The following is a 24568-nucleotide window of genomic DNA, read 5'->3' on the forward strand; positions in this document are numbered from 1 at the left end:
GATTATTTTTTAGCAGGAGAATGCTGAACTGTAGTATATAAAATCTTTAACAGATAACCTTTGTATATTTTTTTAACGTGTATTAAATGAGATATATTGTATTTTTTATTTTGCAAATAGCCTGAATATTGAAATATTTTTTTCTTTACCTTTCCCATGAGTTTTTACAATTTATATTACTTTTTCACTCTGAATGTGCTTCATTCTGTGAGATTAATTCCGTAGGAGAACCATTGTACATTCAGACCTTGTCTCACTGCTGAGCACTTTGTCGTCCTGATCAAACTCTTTAATATTTTTTTTTTTTTTTTTTTTTTTTTTTTTTTTTACAATTAACTGTTGGCAGCTCTTCAGAATTTCACCCTGGCATTTCATACAGTCAACTAGTTCATTTTAACGACAGCCAATTTATATGCCTTTGTGAATTAGTCTGCATATTGTTTATGGCAAGTAATTTTTTATTTACAGGGACACTGGATGATGGCATGGCTATAAACAGATTTTGTGGAAGAAATATGAGAGCCCATCTCTCCAGCTTTTCGCTCTTGCTACTTTGCTTGCTTACCTGTTGTGCACAGCTTCAGGCACCTGAATCACAAGATTTTCAGTTCACCAGGTCTGTCTACAATGCTGCTGTTTATGAGAACTCTCCGGCTCGGTCCTACCTAAGGAGTGAGGTCAAAATGGGGATAATTCTGTCACAGTCCATCTCATGGGACATTGAATACGCCATTGTGTCAGGGGATTATGAGGGGTTGTTTGAAGCTGAGAAGTATGTTCTGGGAGACTTCTGTTTTCTACGCATACATACTAAGGGTGAAAGCTCTGACATTTTGAACCGTGAGATAAAGGACAACTACACATTAAGTGTAAATGCTACAGCCAGTGGTGGTCTGAATGCATCTACAAAAGTCACTGTGCAAGTCATGGACATGAATGACCTTCGACCTTTATTCTCACCTACCACTTATACCATCACTGTACCTGAAAGCACCCCGCTGGGGTCCAGCGTTGCCCAAGTCACTGCCACTGATGCTGACATAGGCTCCAATGGTGAATTCTATTATTTCTTCAGGACATTAGTGGAGGAGTTTGCTGTCCATCCCACCAGTGGTATTATATATCTTACAGCCAAACCCAATGCTGATGAGAATACAAAAGCTGAGCTTGAAGTGTTGGCAGTTGATCGTGTAATGAAAGTTTATGAAAACAGTGGTGTGAGCAGCACAGCAAAAGTAATGATCAACATCATACGTGTTAATGAATTTTCACCAACACTAAATGTGGTTGCACTTGTCCCATCCTTAACAGACAAAGAGCCAGTGTATGCTCTGGTCACAGTAGAGGATCTGGATGATGGTCCAAACGGGGAAATTGAATGGGTTTGTATCATCGAAGGTGACCCACTGGAGCAGTTTGTTCTAAAGAGAGCACCACATGGCAATGATTACTTGCTGAAAATGTCTGAACCAGCAGACTGGAATACATTTTCATATGATTATAATCTCACTTTCCAAGCCAAAGACCGAGGCATACCTCCAAAGTTTTCGAAGACTCAGATTCTTCAACTCTCGGTAAAAAGGCCAGAGCCTGTGCTTTTTCAATTTGAGGAACATATTTACAGAGCTACAGTTAATGAAATGGCTCCTCCTGGAACTATCATACAGACTGTCAGAATCTCTCCTAAGCCACAGTCTGTCACCTATATCTTAAGCGTTACCTCAGATTCCACATATTTCACTATTAATACTTTTACTGGTGTCATATCAACATTAAGGCCATTTACCAAACTAGGACAACAGCTTTTTGAGCTAGAGGTGGCAGAGGCTGTGAGTGGTCTTAGTGCCAAAGTACAAATCACTGTGGAGGATGCAAATGATAACGTACCAACATTCACTCAAGCATCCTACAAAGTGTCTGTAAGTGAGAATACTCCAATTGATACTGTTATAATTGTCATATCAGCAGTAGATTATGACCAAGGGGATAATGGATGTATAACATACAGTATACCAAGCCTTCAGCCTCTACCCTTCAAAATTAACCAGAATACAGGTGAAATAATGACATCAAAAGAACTCGATTTTGAATCATCATTGGAAACATATGTTTTCCCTGTCCGGGCTTCTGACTGGGGCTTGCCTTATAGAAGAGAGAGTGAGGTGAATGTCACAGTACAAATCTTGAACATCAATGACAATGCACCCCTTTTTGAACATGTGTCATGTAAAGGAATAATTGCTCAAGAGTTCCCTATAGGACAGACAATAATTACTTTTTCTGCTATTGACATTGATGAGCTTGGTATGGTAAAATATAAGATATTGTCTGGAAATGAACAGGGCCTCTTCAGTTTGAATCCAGACTCTGGGATGTTGTCACTGAGAAAATCCCTTGTTGGCACTAATGATAAAAATGAACTATTTGCTATTTTCAGTTTGAAAATAGCAGCCACAGATGGCCAGTTATTCTCTGAGCCCACGTTTGTCAACATATCAGTTGTGAAAGGGAAAGCTTCATCCAGGAATTTTAATTGTAATGACACAAAAGTTGGACAAAAAATAGCTGAACAGCTTCTCAAAAAAGCCAGTGCAATAAACAAGTCAAAGGTTGAAGAGGGTTATAGTGACCTATATACTGTCAACCGTCACACACCTCAGTTTGAATCATTTCCCTCTGCTATAGTAGTTCGTGAGGATTTGCCTGTTGGATCAACTGTCATTAAAGTGAACACCATTGACAAAGATACAGGCTTCAATGGTCGCATTCTCCACGTTATATCAGATGGAAATACTGACAGCTGTTTCAATATTGATATGGAAACTGGTGTGATTTATATCTATCAGCCACTGGATCGTGAAAGGTCAGACAGGTACCTCCTTAATATAAGTATATATGACATGGGTCTACTTCAAAGGTCTAGCTGGAGGCTGGTAACTGTAAACATTGATGATGTAAATGATAATAGCCCTCAGTTCTCCTTAGAGAGCTACACTGCGGTGGTGCCAGAGAACACAGCCATTGGCACAGAAGTGATCCAGATTATAGCCTCAGATATTGATCTGGATCATAACGGTGAAATCTTTTACACATTATTGACCAGTACACCTCTTTTCATCATTAACAGTGCCACTGGGTGGGTCTATGTTTCTGGCCAGTTGGACAGAGAGACATTGTCAGATATTACCCTGAAAATCGAAGCCAGAGACAAGGCAGAGAGAGGGTATCAAAAATTCACAGTAACAACTCTAAAGGTCTACCTGGAGGATTTGAATGACTGCCCACCCATGTTTATTCCTAAGATTTACCGCTGCCATGTACTGGAGGACATTCCTGTAGGCACTGTCATCACATGGTTGCAAACCCATGATCCTGACCTTGGACTAGGGGGGAGAGTAAATTATTTCCTGACCAATGACATTAATGGGACGTTCAAGGTTAATATGGAAAGTGGAGCTTTGAAGGTGGCCAAGGAACTGGACTTTGAAAAGCAGCAGTTCTACAATCTCTCTGTGGTTGCAGAAGACTGTGATTTCTCCACTCAGCTTCGTTCTTTCTCTTATGTTGAGGTGGAGGTGGTCGATGTTAATGAAAATTTCAACGAGCCCAGCTTCTCTGAATTTGCAGTGAAAGCCACTGTTAAAGAGAACTCACGCCTTGGAACAAGTGTGGTTCAAGTCACTGCTAAGGACAACGACAAGGGCAGGGATGGCCTACTAAGATACTCAATCAAATCTGGAAGTGGCCTTGGCAGGTTCTTCATTGATGAAGAGACTGGTATGTGTTTAATCACTTTAATATCTGTGCACCGCTTTTGTGGTAAAGACATTCATTCCTCTTGTACTTTCAGAGCAGACACATTATACAGTACATCATTTGCACCATGAAGGACATTAGTAATTAATATGATAGATTAACACTAATTCTCCTATTATATGGAAGCATGTCATTAATTATTCATGTTCTTCTGGACATTACCTAATAGCAGGTCCTTAACATAGAATAAAAACCTGCAGCAGTGCATTACAATGCAGTCTATTAATCAGTTCTCCTGCTTGAGGTATCATCTGCTTGATATGGGTTCAGTGAAACATAAAATGATTATACAATTATTACATTTTGTCATGTTGTTATAATAAAACGGTCTTTCTTTGTGCTAGCAACAGGCTGCCAATTACATATTATTACAAGGTTATTTCTCTATCAGATGAAATTGCCTTTGCGAGCCATCAGAGCAAACTACTGACCTAGAAAACAAGAATTAACCTTCATGCTTTTTGAATAAGCACCCTTAAAAGCCACTTTGTGGTTGCAGAGTTTTAGTAAGAATGTGCAATGTAGAATGCTGATTCAGCAGAATACAGCTGGAGGAATTTTTTTTAATCCAAAAAATTAAGATTCACAATTACTGCTGTGGCATGTTTGGCAGCAGTCTGATCATTAATTACAGCTAATTACTATTGACTAAATGGCTGGAGTGCTTGGGGTAACACAGCTGTGGTCCTTCATTCACATGTCAGCTGTTTAGGTTGAGTATGTTAATCTTGGAGTGTTTAAAGCTATAACGAGTGTGTCTAGCCATGTCAGTGCTGCAGATGAATATAGATTTTCAAAGGAGACAAGTTTTATTTCATGTTCAAAGTCCTTCCTTTTCATCGATGACATCGATGACTTTGGTGTTTCTCTGTACATCCAACTATTAGCATCTAATTAGCTTCCATGTTAGGAGACATGCTGGTATTTTGTGTCAGTCTAATTTAAAGATTGAAGTCTGTATGTTCTTCTGTGAAAATATAGAGTGAAATATACTTGCTTTAATTTTCTTTAACTCCTACTGTGATTGATTGTAGCACTGTATGTGTTAAAGCAAGTTAGTTAAATTAACTTCCTTTGTTTAAATGTCACAGTGAGCTACAAAGATGGATGGGATTTATAAAAGGCTTATCCTCACTCCACTTCTCAGCCTTTAGCAGCTATTGGTATTCTCACCAGAACTCAGAGAAATAAGTCAAAGCACATTTTCATTTAGATTGCTGTCACAAAGTAGACTCAGCTCTAATTTACCTCTGATCTCTGGCCTTTTTTATTCCTGGGTACATTCCGTGTATCAAACTAATTTATACAGGAAAAAACATAATTACGGCATGTCTTCATGGATAGACTCAGAATAATCTTATTACCTTATTGCTCTTTTTAAGGGAAGTGTTTCATGTTTTCCTGAAGCCATGGGAGTAGAGAATTGTTACCGTGGGCTTAAGTCTTTTTCCATGAACTTAAGTCACTACGGTTTAATTATAATTAGAGGAAGATCTCATTTATATGTTGAGCAAAAAAAAAAAAAAAAGGATCAGGCTTAGAACAGAAACACTCTTAAAGGGATGCACTATACTGAACAGGTCTTTAGTTTCACAGGAAGTAGTTGTACAACAGCTTTGACTGTATTTGTTGCGAATTTTCACGTCAAGAAAAGGATTTTTGATGACTTACTTCTCATTATATAAATTAAATGTGATTTTGGCCACACAGGTATAGCTTGTTGGAGAAGACAGGTGATTTGTATAATGCACATGCAATTATAGGTGCTATACAACTACAGAGACAAGAATTAAGATAGATAAAGTTGTTATTAAAATGTAAGGTTATTCAAATAACCTATATGAGTAGGTTTTTTTAAAAAAATTCTTAATTCATATTCAATATATTTATCATATTCATCCATATTCTAATTATCCTTTATTTTTTGGGGACTGTATGACCATGTAATTAAACTTGATCCAGCAATCCATTAAGACATTCTATGAAGATATTACAATTTTTCAAGCTAATTATCTAACAAGTACCAACAAGCAGTAGACAATACTGTATCATTTATGGCCTGGTGGTTAGCACTGTGGGCATACAGCTCTAGTGTCCCCGGATTGATCCCAAGATACTGTCTGCACATAGACACTTCTTGGATAACAGCCAGCAGTTCTTGATCAAGTCTTGATTCAGTTATAGCTTTTCACTGCATTTTGATCGCCTAACTTTTTTTTGTTGCCATTAACTAACATAAGCAGAAATTAGTGGTTTGTTGCCTCAGGTCATCTATTTGATTGCTAGCAGTGTCATAAACAATAAGGATTTAGATTATTTGTTATCATCTGAAAAGCAATAAGCAAGTAATATTTAGTCAAAATCAATTAAGGTGAATCTGGGTAATGACATTGTACCGATATTTTAAATGAAATTAGCTGTGAAATTAGAGAAACATATAAAGATTAAGCAAAAGCCAGTCCTAAATTCTACACATTAACCAAGGGACTGCAAAGTACTGTGCAATTATTGCTGATAAATTTCAGGCATATATATATATATATATATATATATATATATAATTATTTATATGTATGTATACACAGAGCTGTGAAAAAAGTATTTGCCCACCTCTGTTTTTGTGTATAACTAAATTGTGTGTTGTCATACTAAATTGTTTTAGAAATTAAAACAAAGTAAAATTAAATAAAGGCAACTTGAGTAAACACAAAATACCATTTTTTTTTAAAAAATAATGTTATTTATTGAAGCAAAAACGTTATCCAATACCAACTGGGTCTGTATGAAAATGTATTTGCCCCCATAGTTACTAATTCCCCAAATCTATGAAGCTGCATTCATAATGGGGTTCAGCTGGACTAGACACAACCAGGCCTGATTACTACAAACCCTGTTCAATCAAATCAACACTTAAATAGAACTTTTTCAACAGCATGAGGTTGGTTAAAAGGTCTTACTCAGTAACACACTATGCCAAAATTGAAAGAAATTCCAGAAATGATGAGGAAGAAGGTGATTGAAATACATTAGTCAGGGAAGGGTTACAAACCTATTTCAAAGTCTCTGGGACTCCAAAGAGCCACAGTGAGAGCCATTATCTCCAAATGGAAAAACTCGGCAAAGTAGTGAAATTTCCCAGAAGTGGCCGACCTTGCAAAATTCCTCCAAGCGCACAGCAGCTACACATCAACGTAGTCATAAAAGACCCAAGGTCTACATCAAAGGACCTACAGGTCTCACTTGCATCAATAAAGGTCACTGTTCATGATTCCACGATATACCAGAGCCATCTTGCCTGGTTTCCCACTGAAACTAAGAAGGGTTGAGCCTGGCCAGTACCTGGATGGGAGACCTCGAGGGGAAAACTAAGGATGCTGTAGGAAGTGGTGTTAGTGAGGCCAAAAAGTGGTGCTCACCCTGTGGTCTGTGTGGGTCCTAATTCCCCAGTATAGTGATGTGGACACTATACTGTAAAAACCGCACAGTCTTTCGGATGAAACGTTAAACTGAGGTCCTGACTCTCTGTGGTCATTAAAAATCCCAGGACACTTCTCGTAAAAGAGTAGGGGTATAACCCTTATGTCCTGGTGAAATTCCCCCATTGGCCCTTATCTATCATGGCCTCCTAATAATCCTCATCTCTTTGGCTTCATCACTCTCCACCAATAGCTGGTGATGGGCAATCTGGCGCACTATGGCTGCCGTCCATCATCCAGATGGATGCTACACACTGTTGGTGGTTGAGGAGATTTCCCCCCATAAAATGTAAAGTGCCTTGTGTGCCTAGAAACGTGTTACATAAATCTAAGGAATTATTAATTATTTATTATCAGAAAAACACTGGACAAAAATGGCATCCAAGGAATAGTGTTGAGGTGAAAACCTCTGCTAATCCAGAAGAACATTAAGGCTTGTCTGAATTTTTGCTGAAACACACCATGATCCTCAAACCTTTAGGGACAATGTAATGTGGACTGATGAATCGAAAGTGGAACCGTTTGGAAGACAGATCCCATTACATCTGGTGTTCCACAAAAAGAACATCATACCTACAGTCAAGCATGGTGGTGGCAGTGTGAAGGTGTTAACTACACCCGTTAGTGGTTAGTGATCAGTGATTTTAATATTATGGCTGAACTGTGTGTGTAATATATATATATATATATATATATATATATATATATATATATATATATATATATATATATATATATATATATAAGACTGGAGCCTCATGCCCCCCATGAGCCTGATATAGAGGTGCATCTCAAAAAATTTGAATATCGTGGAAAAGTTAATTTTTTCCCGTAATTTAACTCAAAATGTGAAATTTCATATATTCTAGATTCATTCCACATAAAGTGAAATATTTCAAGCCTTTTTTGTTGTAATCTTGATGATTACAGCTTACAGTTCAAAAATCCAGTATCTCAAAATATTAGAATGAAGAATTTATAAGACAGAAATGTTGACCTTCTGAAAAGTATGTTAATTTATACACTCAGCACTTGGTCAGGACTCCTTTTGCACGAATTACTGCATCATTGTGGCATGGCGGAAATCAGCCTGTGTGTCTGGTGTCTCTCAAAGGTTCTCTATGGGGCTCAGGTCAGGCGAGTTGGCTGGCCAATCAAGCACAGTAATACAATGGTCAGCAAACCACTTATTAGTAGTTTTGGCACTGTGGGCAGGTGCCAAGTCTTGCTGGAAAAGGAAATCAGCATCTCCATAAAGCTTGTCAGCAGATGGAGGTATGAAGTGCTCTAAAATCCCTTGGTAGATGGCTGCATTGACTCTAGACTTGAGAAAGCACAGTGGACCAACACCAACCGATGACATGGCACCCAAAATCATCACTGACTGTGGAAACGTCACACTGTGCTTCAAGCAACTTGGATTCTGTGCCTTTCTATTCTTTCTCTAGACTCTGGGACCTTGATTTCCAAAGGAAAAACAAAATTTACTTTCATCTGAAAAGAGGGCTTTGGACCACTGAGTAACGGTGTTTTTAGTAAAAAGGTGTTTTGAGTTAATTAGCTGAATTGAGCTCTTCTCAGGTCGACATTGCTGTATTATAAATTCTTTATTCCAATATTTTTGAGATACTGAATTTTTCCAGTATCTCATTTCCATGAGCTGTAAGCTGTAGTCATGAAGATTAAAACAAAAAAGTGGTTATTGGTTAGCACTTTTTCTTCGTGCTTCTGTGCAGAGGCATGAATTTAAGTGAAAACATTTAGTCTCATGTATTAAAGAACTTTGGCCATTTGACATGTGGAATTACAACCAAATCATGAACATGATTTGGCTTTCTAATCTAGCTGGGTTTCTAAATAGTTTGTCACAAAATCCACAATAATTTTAAATGTAATTGTGCCTTACATGAACATGTTTTTTGCAATGCAGATGATCAATAGGACTTAGAGGCCTATAAATAATAGATTATTAAACAGGCTACAAGCAGTTAGATTAATTTCTGCATATGATAAAATAACTTGGTTAAGATGCAAAGGTTGTTATACTAAGGTATTTTCCAGATAGTACTTTCTGACCTTTATTGTCACTGGAATGGTTGAAGAGTGAATGCATTTTTAAAGAGACTGAATACATATTTATGTGTTTGAAATGAAGGTGTTATGTGAATTGCTGCTTTATGCTGTTGTGAGCTGATCAATCATCTGTCTCTCTTTGTTACCGCCTCTTGTGTAAATTTGTGCACATTTGTATGCTTGTGTGTATGTCCTGTGGTGCTTAATACCTTCTGCAGAAGCCTATTCGATCCTAATTACAGTCTAGGAGCAGTGTGCTGGGTGACCTGAGTGGACTTTTTTTTTTCTGCTCATGGTGGATGTGCTAGTTGGAACCCCTGAGGCAGCACTTTCTGCCTGAGTGGTACTGAAGTGAGTTCTATAGTATGGACTAGTGGATAGGGACAGCTGTCTGATCACTGCACTGCCATGTGCTAGGTGACTTTGTCGGCAGCTCAAAGCCCCAGCGGTGATCATATTTACATGTGGGAGCGTTGCAGTATTTGAGGGCCCTGATCACAGAATGGCAGAGGCAGGCACTTTGGTCAGGAACGATTAGATGTTCTACATTGAAGAGCTGAAGGTCGTCCAGTCCCTGAGTGTTGCCATGGCAGTTGTTCCCTATAGTAAGAGGCTTTCAAGTCCAGACGATTTCTTTAACATTTAACGTAAAAAGCTGCACCATATGAGTGTGGTTTTGACACCACCTGTTAAAAATCTGTTAATTCAGCAGTTATGTCTCTGGCACGGCATTGCACCTTCACAGCAAAAAGAAGGCACACATGAATAAAACACCTTTATTTATGCACATATATTTTTGCCTTTTCTATTATGTTACTTTCAAATACTGATTAGAAATTTTATTCACAGCGTTTGTTTTGTAGGAAATGAATGATAAAGTAAGAGTGCTATGCTGTTAAGACCTGCAAACTGAGCAATTTTCTTTCCAGTTGCTGGAGGTTACGTTCAGTAGCCTGGGTAGTTGGGCAGATTTCCCCAGAGAAGGTTGTCCGAGAAATTAGATAGGTCAGCACAGCTCTGATGATGAAACACAAAAGGTTTAGCTACTTTTGTTAGAGCAAGTGTGTTTTTAAACAGTCAATACTTTAAAAGTAATCAACATCTGAAGCATATTCAGATTAGTGTTACATAGTGTATTTTGAAATAGTAGCACAACACAAATTGATATTTTGTATTATACAGTATAGACGGATGTGAAGTTCTCAAACTGCAGTGTTATTTTGTTCCCATTTCATTTAATTACTAGTCTTTTGTAATAACTGCAAACGTGGGAAATCTAAATCACTGTTTTTGACACCTACAGTATTTTGTATAAATGGACTTCTGTAAGTCTGTGATGAATAGTAAATGGTCTATTATTTAAATATGAGTATAACAGATATATAAAGCTTGTAAAGCATTGGTTTTTACAGAGGCATTGATCATATAAAATATATTTTAAAAACTGTAACTGATGTGGTGTCTATATGCTGATAAACTCATAAATAAGAAAAAGTTATATATTGCCCATTATGGTGTTGTTGCATATTATGTATTCAGAGTTATGATATTATGTGTTCTTCCTTAATAGGAGTGATCTACACTTCTAGTATTCTAGACTGTGAGAGGCAGGACTCTTACTGGCTCACTGTCTACGCCACAGATCGAGGGGTTGTGCCGTTCTCTACCTCCATCGAGGTGTATGTCCAGGTGGAGGATGTCAATGATAACGCCCCTTTGACCTCTGAGCCCATCTATCATCCTTATGTCTTGGAGAATTCACCCAAAGATGTTTCAGTGGTGCGTGTACAGGCCAACGACCCTGACATCACTTCTTTTGCCAATCATCTCACGTACCGCATCACTGCTGGAAACCCACAAAACTTTTTCACCATCAATTCCAAGACAGGTGAGAGGATTTAAATTGTCTTGAATATTTTGAATATTTATGTTGACTAAATTTACTTAAGCTAATATTATGATATTTGGTCATGCAGAAAGTGCAAGGTAAATTTATTTACTAAGTGTTTCATTGTGTATTGTAATGTGCTGTTGTTGTTGGTGGTGTTGTTTCGCAGTTTGAAATCCTGTAGCTGCAGCACAAAACCTCAACATTCTTTTCTGCTGCCAAAAGAGTTTTACTTCATCATTCATTCAATTCAGCAGAATTTTACTGAGAATTTAACCAGAAAATTACTCATATGTGGTATTCAGGAAAACATGAAATGCTGAATGAGGAATTTGAAATAATTATAACCTGCTTGCATACGTTTTACACCACATATTTAATTAAAATTGTAACACCTATACTCCTAACACATCACTGTTGAAAAGAATGTAATTTACATTATCATTACTACACCTGTCAGTCAAATAACAGTTTTGTCACTAAAAACATTTTTTGCTTTCCCAATATTTAAGAGGTCTCGATAAAGACTAAGAAAATCTCTAAAGGCTGAGTGCTTTTAAAACATTTAAAGTAGCTGAATTCTGAAATCACTGGTGCGAACAAGTGGGCTTGTATTGTGAAGTTCAAGTTGTTGCTTTTCTATTATGTTGTTATTCATCAGTAGTGGGATATTTTCAAGCTTTGGAAAAGGTTAACACACTTTTGACCAAACTTAGACACATAAACAAATTCTGCTTTGCGCAAAAAATATAGCTTATATATATATATATATATATATATATATATATATATATATATATATATATATATATATATATATATATATATATATATATATATATTTGTAGCCAAGAGTTGTATGATGTGTATCACAGAGTAATATTAGTTGCAATAATCATAAATGAAGCAAAGGATTAAAATTTTGTTTGACCTAAATGAAATTTTGAGGTGAGCTTAACAGGTATCATTTGTTCATTAGCATGGCTAATATTATTAAACTAGCTGCTAGCTGCTAAGGAGCTAATCTATTGATGTCCTACATGATAAAGCCAAACTCCCTGTAGACTTGCTTAAAGTTCTAATAGAATAAAAAATGACTCAATGAGTTGAATAATATAATATAATGTAATATAATATAATGTATTTTAATGTAAAAATGTTACATAAGTGTCTCCTTAACTGTCAACAATTAAACACATTTCTAATCTGTTTGTGTGGAGGCTTTGCTGTAGAAGTCTCTGTGTGTAAGTAGTTTCCTAACTTTTTCTGAATTTCAGATGCTAGCAAGCTAATTCTATGCTGCTTTAGCCATGTTAGCTTTGTCATTTAGAATAACAACAGCCGTATCAGCTGTGCAGGGAGCTCCAGTGCTAGAGTTGGGAGCTGCATTTGTAAACCACATCTGTAGAATAAAAATTATCTCCAGAAAGATAAAAAACAAAAAAATATATTGATTTTGTTTTATTCTCCTCCAAAGTAAGGTTATTTTAACCATTTTTTGCTAGTTATATTAGCCTTGTGCAGAGAAACCAGAAATACCAACTGCAACAGAAAGCTCATGACTGAAATGTAGAATGGATAATATCGTATTGACACAATTAAATTACTTACTGTCTAAATTAGATCAAGAAATAGCCTTTGAATCAAACAAATAAAAAGCATTTTTTAGACTTGTAATTTATTTATTTATTTATTTTTTTATAAAAAGTGTAATGTTAACAGCTCTGAAGTACTTCTGCATTTTGTGTAGTAGTTAAATGAGGCCAGTGGCAGCACAATCGGAGATGGGCAATAACAGGTATTGATCCATGTGCTTGCTAGCTGACTAGTAATTACCTTCTGTGTCAGATCATCTACAAGCTGCTACCCTAACACACATACTTGTCCACACACACCTAGGATGCAATATGTCATTCTGTGCTCCTGCTCAAACTTATTTCTTACACATCTCTGATTGTGCTCACGTCTGCCTGCATATGTCATGACTCATGAGTGATCAATGTGTGCAGCTGAATTAAATAAATTGTGATTCATCCTACTGGGAGGGCTTAACACAGTAGTGCCTTGGGCTGCATTGTCAGATGGCATTCATTCACTGGCACACCATGATTTTCATGTAAAAACAGAGTAACAAGTGATAAGAATATAGTGTGACATATTGTGCGTGTGTGTGTGTGTGTGTGTGTGTGTGTTGATCTACAAAATAAAGGTGACATAAGGTACCCTAGGGCTAATTGCACATCTTGTTTATTTAGGAAGAGCTAGACATGTGCTTAGTGTCAAGTTTTAAATGGAAATATTTGCTTTGAAAGTCTAATTCATAAACAAGGCCGCTGAGGAAGAGACCATATCCTAATGGGCAAAGGAATGAAAATGATTAAATAACGAGTAAACAAATAACAAATATTCAAAAATCATAAATGATTAAAAAAAAAATATTAATAGTTAGAAGTTTTGGACAAATTGTTGCATTACTTTTTTAGTTCAAGTTCAATAACATATAGAAACTGAAAGGGAGATGCTTTTACATGTATGCTTTTGATTTATTGTAGGTCAATGATTACTTAAGCAGTAGTTTATGGAGTTATTCCTTATTTTATGTACTTGTTTCATAGGTAACTTTTTATTGCTAGCTTTTGATGTTATTAATCACTTTTTCCTTTTAGTAACACATTCCAAATTTGTGCTTTGCTGGCCCATGTCTTTTCTGTTGTTATAAATTTGCCTTATGGCTTTAATGCTCTTTTTGTAGTCACTCTGTGTGCATGTGTGTGCTGCCAGTTCACAGCTGTTTTAATTTGTTTAATGGAGTCTCTCTGGATCAGGATGTTACACATTTGGGAATAGACCCCATGTTCAGGAGCACTGCACTGTTCGTTGTAGCCACAGTTTCAAAATTAAAACATGGACACGAGCTCTCTGGGGGTAGTTTAATAGCTTTGTGGAGGCCACAGGGGGCTCAGAAAAAAAGAGGAAAAGCCTACTTCATGCCATCTGTAAAGTCTGAGCTCTACAGCCAGCTCCCTGAGCTCTAAGGGATGCTGTCCACTCCCTTCCCCTTCATACACAAGCTTGTTTTAAATTTGTGATGTATTAATATATTTAGTTGCATATGGATAATTACTATGATTCTGTCCATTGTAATTTGTGACACAAAATATTTATTGTAATGGTTTGATTATTTGAAATGTTGGACTGTATATTATTAGATGACATGATTTCTTTTCATTTAGGTCTCATCACTACGACATCAAGAAAACTGGATAGAGAGCAGCAAGCCGAACACTTTTTGGAGGTATTTATGTGTCCTTACATAATTTGCCGATACAGTATGCCGCTTAGTAATACACGTAATTCATGAAATTAAGACTTTTTCCCATATACCATGTGAGTAAATTCAATAGACCTTTTTCATATTTCCATGTTTTTGATTGCGGAAACTTAAGTAACATTTAAAAACTTCTCGTAAGATTGTGGCAGAAAATACGGCTTGCAATCACTGCAGCATCACTAAATGCACAAATAGTTCAAGCAAACATCCATGCTAAAGCCTTCACTCATATTCCACCGTGCGTATAAGAAATAAATGGCTTTGTATAAGCATTTTGAGAGGCAACACACACACACACACACACACACACACACACACACACACACACACACACACACACACACACTTTGTCCTGCAAATGACCTGATTGTTACTAGCTGGCTGGCTAGTTTATTGGTGCTGTGTTCATTAGCAACTGCACCAGGCAATCGACTTAAATTAACTACCTAGCCAAGTGTGAGTAGCTAGCTATTTACTGCTTACCTTAATCGAGGATATTCTGTTAATAGGCCGTTCAGATTTGATGTCATTCATGCATTTCCATAACTAAACAATGTTGAAAGTGACAACCAGAACACTACTATTCATTACCAGATATGATGATACAGCTGTGGAAAAAGTCTATTGAATCAGATATGTGGTATAGTACAGTATATTACTCTACAACCACAGACCAGTTTTCATAAACTGTGAGAATTGTCTGACATAAACAGCCTGCATTTGAATGTTTCTACATTTGACTTATTTTGTTTATCAATATACAGTCTTTACATTATTTGTTTACACATCCGTCAGCTCAAAAAAATGTAAGGAATTCAAAGAATGTTATATGCTATTGATTATTTAAAGTAGGACAGGATGGAAGTAATGCAAAATAAGTGTAATTACTATGCAGCCTCTAATGACTTTGTAAGTAGATTATAGATGAAGATTCTGTGAAGGAACAAACCAAAATGAGGGAGGAATGGTACTGCATGTGCATGCATATTATTTTATACAACACACATGCAATCATCAAATTTTGATATAGTCTAGTGAGCAAGTGCTAATTGATTATTCGATCAGGGTTGTACAGTATTGCAGATCTATAATATTTGTAGCTATATATGATTCATGTTCTCTTTGCAAAGGTTCCATGGAAAACAAACAGCTGCCTGTGTAGTTCTGATACGTTGTGCTGCTGTTGTCCAACAATCCCACCGTAAATGAGATCAAGGGATTATGTGTGCCATTATGATGATCATTGTGTCCCCTAGGCCTTTCACTAGTTGCGCTTCCTTAACCTGCTTAATTCGCAATTTGAAATTGTGAAACGGGTAATGGAAAGGCGTGAATTTTGAAAAAACTAATATCGCAATAAAGTTTATACGGCTGCATGAGGTGGTTTTTCAGATAATTCGACAAAGCAATATTTCGAAAAAATTTTAATAGAAACACATTTCTCGCATTTAGGTCACATGACACATGACTTTCCTGTTAACATAATCACAATACCCATCACTTGGGGCATGAACAGGGATGTGTGAACCATCGACTGCACCATACACTTGAGGTATTTTGTGTGCCTCAAAATTGCTCTGTGCAATCTGCAATGCCTCGTGCATATCAGGCAAAGTGATGTACTGTCTCATCAATTTTGAGCATATGACCTGACACACCCCATATGCACATCTATGAACTGTGGTTTTGCTCACACCAAAGGTCTCAGCTACTACCCTGTACTCTGCACAGGTAGCCAGTTTATAAAGAGCGATGGCTATGCGCTCCTCGGTTGGAACTGGCTCCCTCGGGTATGATACGACAGGCGCCACAAGCAATCCTATTTTGTTGCATAACTCGTCAAATGTTAAGTGGGTCATTCTGAAGTTTTGGATCCACAGGAACTCTGTAAAATCATTGCGGACTATGATCTCCAAGAAATCCAGGATACGTGGCTGCTGCAAGGCATAAGGGGCTTGCCCTTCCATGATTTAGTGCATTACATGCCCTCGTTGCCTTTTATTAAGCACTACCATTGCTGTTGCAGTGGATGCAATTGAAATAACAGTGCCAACACTCATCAGATATTGGAGATTCATCGCCATGTTTAATTGTAATGACTATAACGAGTGGAAAAACCCCAGATTTAATTGCGTAACGTCCTTTAATGGAAATGCACAACTTTTTTTTGCTATACATTAAAGACATTTAGGTTAGAGATCAAACGATGAATATGAAATGACAGATCAGAATTTCAGCTTTCATTTCTTCATATTTAAATCTACAAATGTTAAATAACTTAGAACATGACACCTTGTGTTTGAACCCACTCATTTTTTTCAAGTGATCAAAAATATAAGAACACATGACTGATATGTGTTTCTTGCTGCCCTGGTGTGCCCTGCTAAATGGATGGTTTGAGCTCTAGGTTTTGCCTGTGAAAACTGCATTTGTTGTTAAAATGGATAAACCAACATGAAGAACAGAGAGCTGTCTATGGTAGAAATGCAAGCTATTTTAAAGCTGGAAAAAGAGGGAAAATTTATCTGAGCCATTTCACAAACAATGAACATAGCCAATACAATATGGAATGTTCTGAAAAAGAAAGAAACCATTGGTGTACTAAAAACCAGACATGGAACTGGTCGGCAAAGGAAAACAACAGCAGTTGAAGACAGAAATGTCTGGGTTAACCCTGTTCCCTGAGAAGGGAACGAGACGTTGCGTTAGCTGAATGCTGCAGAGCGCCCTTGCACGTGACCGGTATCTGAAGCTTATGTAAAATCATGCCAAATTTATAGGCCTGCCGTGATCAGGTGAAGTGGCAATTAAGCGCGTCGCTTGATACTGTATATAAACGACACCTGTGAACAGTGCCGTAAGTCTCTATTATCTTTAGCAAAGACGCAATTCACAGGCATGCCCCAGTATGACAAAGCTACGCAACGTCTCGTTCCCTTCTCAGGGAACAGGGTTACATGCATAACCCAGACATTCCCTTTCAAAGGGAACTCCACGTTGCGTTAGCTGAACACTGCAGGAACAAGAATACCCACTTCGTCATACGGCCTGTTCTTATTTACAGACCCCCAGGGCCATATACTGAATTTCTTAGTGAATTTGCAGACTTTGTTTCAAACCTGTGTCTGTAGATAAAGCATTAATCGTCTGAGATTTTAATATTCATTTTGATAACCTGGAAGACCCTCTAAGAATAGCGGTTGTGTCCATCTTAGACTCAGTAGGGATTAATCAGAACGTAATCGGGCCTACTCATAATGATGGTCACACTCTTGACCTGATACTAACATCTCGTTCATAATACATATTGATTATAATATTTCCACCTCGCCTCGCTACTGCGTAAAACATACCTACACATCAGCTACTGCACCGAGCTTCATAAATAACCTCGCAGAAACATCAATTAGATTTGGATCACCGTCAGATCCAATAGAACTCGATCAGGCGACTGAAAGCTTGGAGTCAACACTCCGCTACACGCTACATAGAGTGGCTCCACTCAAAAGAAAAATAATTAGAGAGAAAAAATTAGCACCCTGGTATAACAATGCGTACCTTAAAACAGACAACTCGACAATTAGAACGTAAATGGCGTCAAACCAAACTGGTGATATTCCAAACAGCATGGAAGGAGAGCCTACTGAAATATAGAAAATCTCTTGGCAATGCTGGAAAAATCTTTTTCTCCACCTTAGTAGGAGATAACAAAAACAATTCTAGATTCCTATTCAACACGGTAGCAAAATTAACTAGGAATAAAACCACTACAGAGAGAAACACTCAATCATTACATAGCAGTGAAGATTTCATGAAATTTTTCATTGATAAGGTTGAAAATATTAGACGTGAAATACAGGCCATTAAATTAAAACCGGACAGTACTGTAACAAACCCATTAGATGACAATGTAGCAATATCAGATCAATGTTTAGAGTGTTTTGCTCCGCTTAGAGAGACCAAACTAGCTACATTAATCTCTTCAGTCAATTCATCAACTTGCATACTAGATCCTGTACCTACATGTTTCTTTAAACAGATTTGTCCAGGAGTAATTGAACCACTTTTAAATATAATCAATTCTTCCCTAAGCACTGGCTATGTACCTAAATCACTTAAATAATCAGTTATTAAACCCTTGATTAAAAAACCTGACCTTGACCCCTCTCAACTGTCCAGCTATTGACCTATATCAAATCTCCCCTTCCTCTCTAAGATTTTAGAAAAGGTTGTAGCAAAGCAGTTGTGCTCATACTTAGATAGGAATAACATTCATGAAATGTATCAGTCAGGATTTAGACTTCATCATAGCCCAGAGACAGCGTTAGTTAAAGTAGTAAATGACCTACTACTTTAGACATTAGACGTTGGATGTTAACTAACTTCCTTTTACTTAATTCTGATAAAACAGAAATACTATTATTAGGATCACGTGTAGCTAGAAATAATCTTTCTGATCACATGGTTACTCTGGATGGACTTTCTGTTTCAACATGTACAGCAGTTAAAGTCCTTGGAGTGATTATTGACTCCAGCCTATCATTTGATGCTCATGTAGATAATATTACTAGGATAGCCTTCTTTCATCTCAGAAATATATCTAAGATAAGAAATATATTGTCACTACATGATGCAGAAATACTAGTTCATGCATTCGTCACCTCTAGATTAGATTACTGTAATGCCTTACTGTCTGGATGTTCCAGTAGGAATATAAACAAACTCCAGTTAGTCCAGAATGCAGCTGCTAGAGTCCTAACTAGAACTAGAAGATACGACCATATCACACCAATATTATAAATACTGCATTGGCTCCCAGTGGAATCCCGCATTAACTATAAAATACTTTTATTAGCCTCTAAAGCACTAAACGATCTCGCGCCACAATATCTAAGCGACCTTTTGGTTTTCTATGATCCGCCACGCCTACTTAGATCAAAAGATGCAGGCTATTTGAGGGTACCTCGAATAGTGAAGGCTACAGCAGGGGGGAGAGCTTTCGCTTATAGAGCCCCACTGTTATGGAACAGTCTTCCAATTAGTGTTCAGGACTGAGACACAGTCTCAGTGTTTAAGTCTAGGCTTAAAACGTATTTGTTTACTCAAGCCTACCCTGACTAGACTTTCTATTATACTAATTCCCAGTCCTAATAATATTTTCTCTCCCTCTCTCCTTCTGCCAAGCCACACACGTTTTTATGAAGATACTAGAGATCCAGATCCTTTCTGCCTCTGGATGGAGCTCAAATCTTCTCCAATTCCAGACTGCTTGGACTACGGCCGCTAAGGCCATACAGACTTCATATAAGTCAATAATGAACTTTTTCACAATATCTGTTGTTACCCAGATGAGGATGGGTTTCCTTCTGTGTCTGGTTCCTCTCAAGTTTTCTTCCTCTTAAAACATCTTAGGGAGTTTTTCCTTGCCACCGTCGCCACTCAGTGGCTTGCTCAGTTGGGATAAATTTGTACCTTTAATATCTGTATACCGTATTGATATTTCAGTAAAGCTGCTTTGAGACAATGTCTCTTGTAAAAAGCACTATACAAATAAAATTGAATTGAATTGAATTCAAAAAGACCCAAGCCCGAGGGTCACTGCAAGACACTCGAGCCTGGACTGGAATGTATATCCAGGCTGTAAAATCGAATGAATGTGTGCGACATAGACCACCCTGCCACAGCACACACATCCTGTAAGGATACCCCTTTCTGAAAGCCTTCGAGGAGGTGACCCCCCCTAATGGAATGAGCCCTTATGCCCAGAGGCGTAGCGAGACCGCGTGCCTCATAAGTGATAGAGATAGCTTCCACTATCCAATTAGAGATGTGGTGTTCCAACACAGCATCACCTCTGCTGTCGCCACCAAAGCCGACCAGCAGCTTCTCTGACTTATGCCACTGGCCAGAGCGGTGGACGTAAGTACAGAGAGCCCTTACTGGACACAGTCGGTGCAATTTCTCTTGTTCTGGTATGAGGAACAGAGGAGGGCAGAAAGCCTGCAACACCACAGGCTGGGCAGCAGATGTAGGCACTTTAGGAATATAATCCCGCCTAGGATACAGGGAGGCCTTGGATAATCCAGGGGTAAAGTCAAGGCAGGAAGGGGCAACCTAGAGCTTGTAGATCCATACTCACTTGAGAGAAGTCAAGGCCAGCAGAAGAGCTTCCTTTAGAGTCAGAAGTTTCTCAGAGGCTGACACTAAGGGCTCAAATGCGGCACCTGACAGACCGTCCCAGACCACAGAAAGGTCCCATGAAGGTATGCATGGTCTGCAGATGTGCCTCAGCCAGCTGACATCACGCATATCCCTCGAAGTTAGAGGATGTTGCCCCACAGAGACTCCATCAATAGGTGCATGGCTGGCTGAAATGGCGGCCATGTAGACCCTGATTGTAAGAGGAGCCAACCCCACTGAGAAACGTCCTTGTAAGAACTCCAGGACTGTAGCTATTGCGCAGTTCTCTGGGCCTAGCTGATGTTCCTCACACCACTTGAGTTGCCACTTGAGCACATACAGTTTCGTCGTGGATGCCGTTCTAGCATTCTACATGGTCTCTACAACCTCAGTTGTGAGACCAGAATATATGAGCTGGTGCCTCTCAGGGGCCAGACTCACAATATCCATAGTTCCAGCCGAGGGTGATAAATCAGCCCTCCGGCTTGAGACAGTAGATCTCTGTAGATGGGAATCTCCAAAGGAGTGCCGTGTAGCAGGGATATTTTCTCTGAGAACCATATTCAAGCTGGTCAATAAGGTGCTAGTAGCAGCAGACATAGACCATCTTGGCAAAATCTAGCTAGAACTTGTGGGAGCAGAGCGATCAGGGAAAAGGCATATAGATGTGACCTCAGCCACATGTGCACCATAGCGTCCAGCCCTAATGGTGCGGGAGGAATGAGGGCGAAGAACAGCGGGCAGTGTGTTGTGTCCTCGGAGGCGAACACATCTACTCCCACTTGGCCAAACCTCCGCCATATGGACTCCACCACTTGTGGATGGAGCCACCAATCACTGGGCCTCAGCCCCTGCCTCAACAGGACATCACATTCCGGTTGCCCAGAATGTACATTGCACTCACTGACAAAACTTTCCCTCTGCCCAGAGAAGAATTAGTTGTGCCTGCCTGAACAGGGAGCGCGAACATAATCCTCCCTGGTGGTTGATATATGAGACCAACGCTGTGTTGTCTGTAAACACATGGTGACCTGTCAATTGAGGAAGAAAGAATTTCAGTGCTAGTGTTGGCTCAAATTTAGCCTATTACCCGAAAACATTTAAAACTCAACTTAGAAGCCAATACTCACATCTACCTCTGAGCCCAGTTGGAGATAGAAAAAATACACCAGCCGTGAGTGAGAAGAAGCAAGGGTCCAGCTTTATTGTTCCATTCCACCACACGAGATCCACACCGATGAGAATTCTCAAAAGTGATCCCAATACCCTGAGCTTAAGCTCCAGTATTTACACTGTATTTACACACTAGATAACCCATAGGTTTCCAGAAAAGGCCTATTTCACTTACCCATAGAATTGAAACCAGGGGTTTTAATTTACACATAAAATCAGAACCCAGGCATTTCCAACAACCCAGGAAACAAAAACCCAGAGTTTCTAGTTACCTAGGTTGTCAAAAACCAGGATTCTCATTTACCTAGGGGGTCAAAAACCAGGATTCTCATTTACCTAGGTAGTCAGAAACCAGGATTCTCAATTCCCTAGGTAAAAAAAATGACGTAGACAAGACGACTAAACAACCGGGAGGGACCTTGGTCTTATCGTTATCTCGAGGGGGGGGGGGCAGTTTGACCCAGCCACCCTTATAACTGGCTTTCTTCATGGTTCTCTAAAAATTAAGGCTTTCCTTGCACGAGAATCTTCACCACCTGAATCATGAGTAAGTTATATTTTCCTTTTTTCCCTGTATTTCTCGTTTATAATTTATTCTCATATTTGCACTATATTTCTTATTTTATATATATTTATACTACTTGAAAAGCGGTTTACTGTACTTCCAACTTCTTAATATCATTACAGTTCTACTGTCCTGCATATCCTACTATTCTGTTTTTTATAAAGTTTCTCTATTACTATAAGATTTTATTAAAGTTATTCATGTGTGTGTATGTATGTTGTGTCTACTTGCCCGCCCTTGACTGTACGAGCGTGTGTGTGTGTGTGTGTGTGTTTTTAGCACTCCTCAGCTCATACACTTCTTTTTGACTTTTTTGACTATTACTGCTCTTAAATTGCTCGTAATTCCAATCTGTCAATGTCCGCCTAATCCCGCTTCTATGTGTCTAGGTACCCGTTTTTCCTTCTTCTCCCTTTTGCTGGATGCTAGGTCTCCCTTATGTTTATTTTATGACATTTTTTATCCACAACATTTCCCCCTCTGAGGCTATGAAGCCTCATACACTACCTTAATTAAGCGGGTATCTGTGGAGGAACTGGTTCTGCCGCACCCCATGGCCGTCCCCCGCTAGCTGTCGGAGGATTACTCTAACGAAGCCATAATCCCTGCGCCCGTCCGCGTACTCAAATGGGTCCCTCACATTAACCACTTCTACGTAACACTGATCCGAATAGGAGCTGAGGAGGTTTTTTTTAGACCTGGTGGGAGACATGTGTAGATGTACCTAGCCATAACTCTTAACCCTTAACTTACTTTTCCTTTTAACTATATATATATATATATATATATATATATATATATATATATATATATATATATATATATATATATATATACAGTGAGGGAAAAAAGCACCCGATCCCCCGCTGATCCCGCACGCCCGCCCACCGACAAAGAAACGACCAGTCCACAACCTCAATGGTAGATCCACCTGAACAGCGAGAGACAGAACAACAACAAAAAAATCCAGAAAAACGCACGTCAAAAACCTTATAAACTGATTTGCATTTTAATGAGGGAAACAAGCACCCGACCCCTCTGCAAAACATGACTTAGTACTTGGTTTAAAAACCCTTGTTGGCAATCACAGAGGTCAGACGTTTCTTGTAGTTGGCCACCAGGTTTGCACACATCTCAGGAGGGATTTTGTCCCACTCCTCTTTGCAGATCTTCTCCAAATCATTAAGGTTTCGAGGCTGACGTTTGGCAACTCGAACCTTCAGCTCCCTCCACAGATTTTCTATGGGATTAAGGTCTGGAGACGGGCTAGGTCTCTCCAGGACCTTAATGTGCTTCTTCTTGAGCCACTCCTTTGTTGCCTTGGCCGTGTGTTTTGGGTCATTGTCATGCTGGAATACCCATCCACGACCCATTTTCAATGCCCTGTCTGAGGGAAGGAGGTTTTCACCCAAGATTTGACGGTACATGGCCCCGTCCATCGTCCCTTTGATGCGGTGAAGTTGTCCTGTCCCCTTAGCAGAAAAAAAACCCCCAAAGCATAATATTTCCACCTCCATGTTTGACGGCGGGGATGGTGTTCCAGGGGTCATAGGCAGCATTCCTCCTCCTCCAAACACGGCGAGTTGAGTTGATGCCAAAGAACTCCATTTTGGTCTCATCTGACCTCAACACTTTCACCCAGTTGTCCTCTGAATCATTCAGATGTTCATTGGCAAACTTCAGACGGGCATGTATATGTGCTTTCTTGAGCAGCGGACCTTGCGCGCGCTGCAGGATTTCAGTCCTTCACGGCGTAGTGTGTTACCAATTGTTTTCTTGGTGACTATGGTCCCAGCTGCCTTGAGATCATTGACAAGATCCTCCCGTGTAGTTCTGGGCTGATTCCTCACTGTTCTCATGATCATTGCAACTCCACGAGGTGAGATCTTGCATGGAGCCCCAGGCCGAGGGAGATTGACAGTTCTTTTGTGCTTCTTCCATTTGCGAATAATCGCACCAACTGTTGTCCCCTTCTCACCGAGCTGCTTGGCAATGGTCTTGTAGCCCATTCCAGACTTGTGTAGGTCTACAGTCTTGTCCCTGACATCCTTGGAGAGCTCTTTGGT

At 38.9% G+C, this 24568-nt stretch overlaps 1 protein-coding gene across 1 annotated transcript in view; it reads left to right on the forward strand.

Moving 5' to 3' along the window:
* The first annotated feature begins 252 nt into the window (after positions 1-252).
* The window catches only part of LOC108276550 (protocadherin Fat 3), a 76208-nt gene continuing 51892 nt past the window's right edge, over positions 253-24568 (forward strand). The window contains exons 1-3 of the mRNA XM_053687028.1: positions 253-3777; positions 10936-11253; positions 14487-14548. Coding sequence (XP_053543003.1) covers positions 444-3777; positions 10936-11253; positions 14487-14548 — 3714 coding nt within the window. The 5' untranslated portion in view covers positions 253-443. The remainder of the gene's footprint in view (positions 3778-10935; positions 11254-14486; positions 14549-24568) is intronic.

This window comes from Ictalurus punctatus, chromosome 16 (assembly GCF_001660625.3).
Source record: "Ictalurus punctatus breed USDA103 chromosome 16, Coco_2.0, whole genome shotgun sequence".
Classification (NCBI taxonomy): Eukaryota; Metazoa; Chordata; class Actinopteri; order Siluriformes; family Ictaluridae; genus Ictalurus; species Ictalurus punctatus.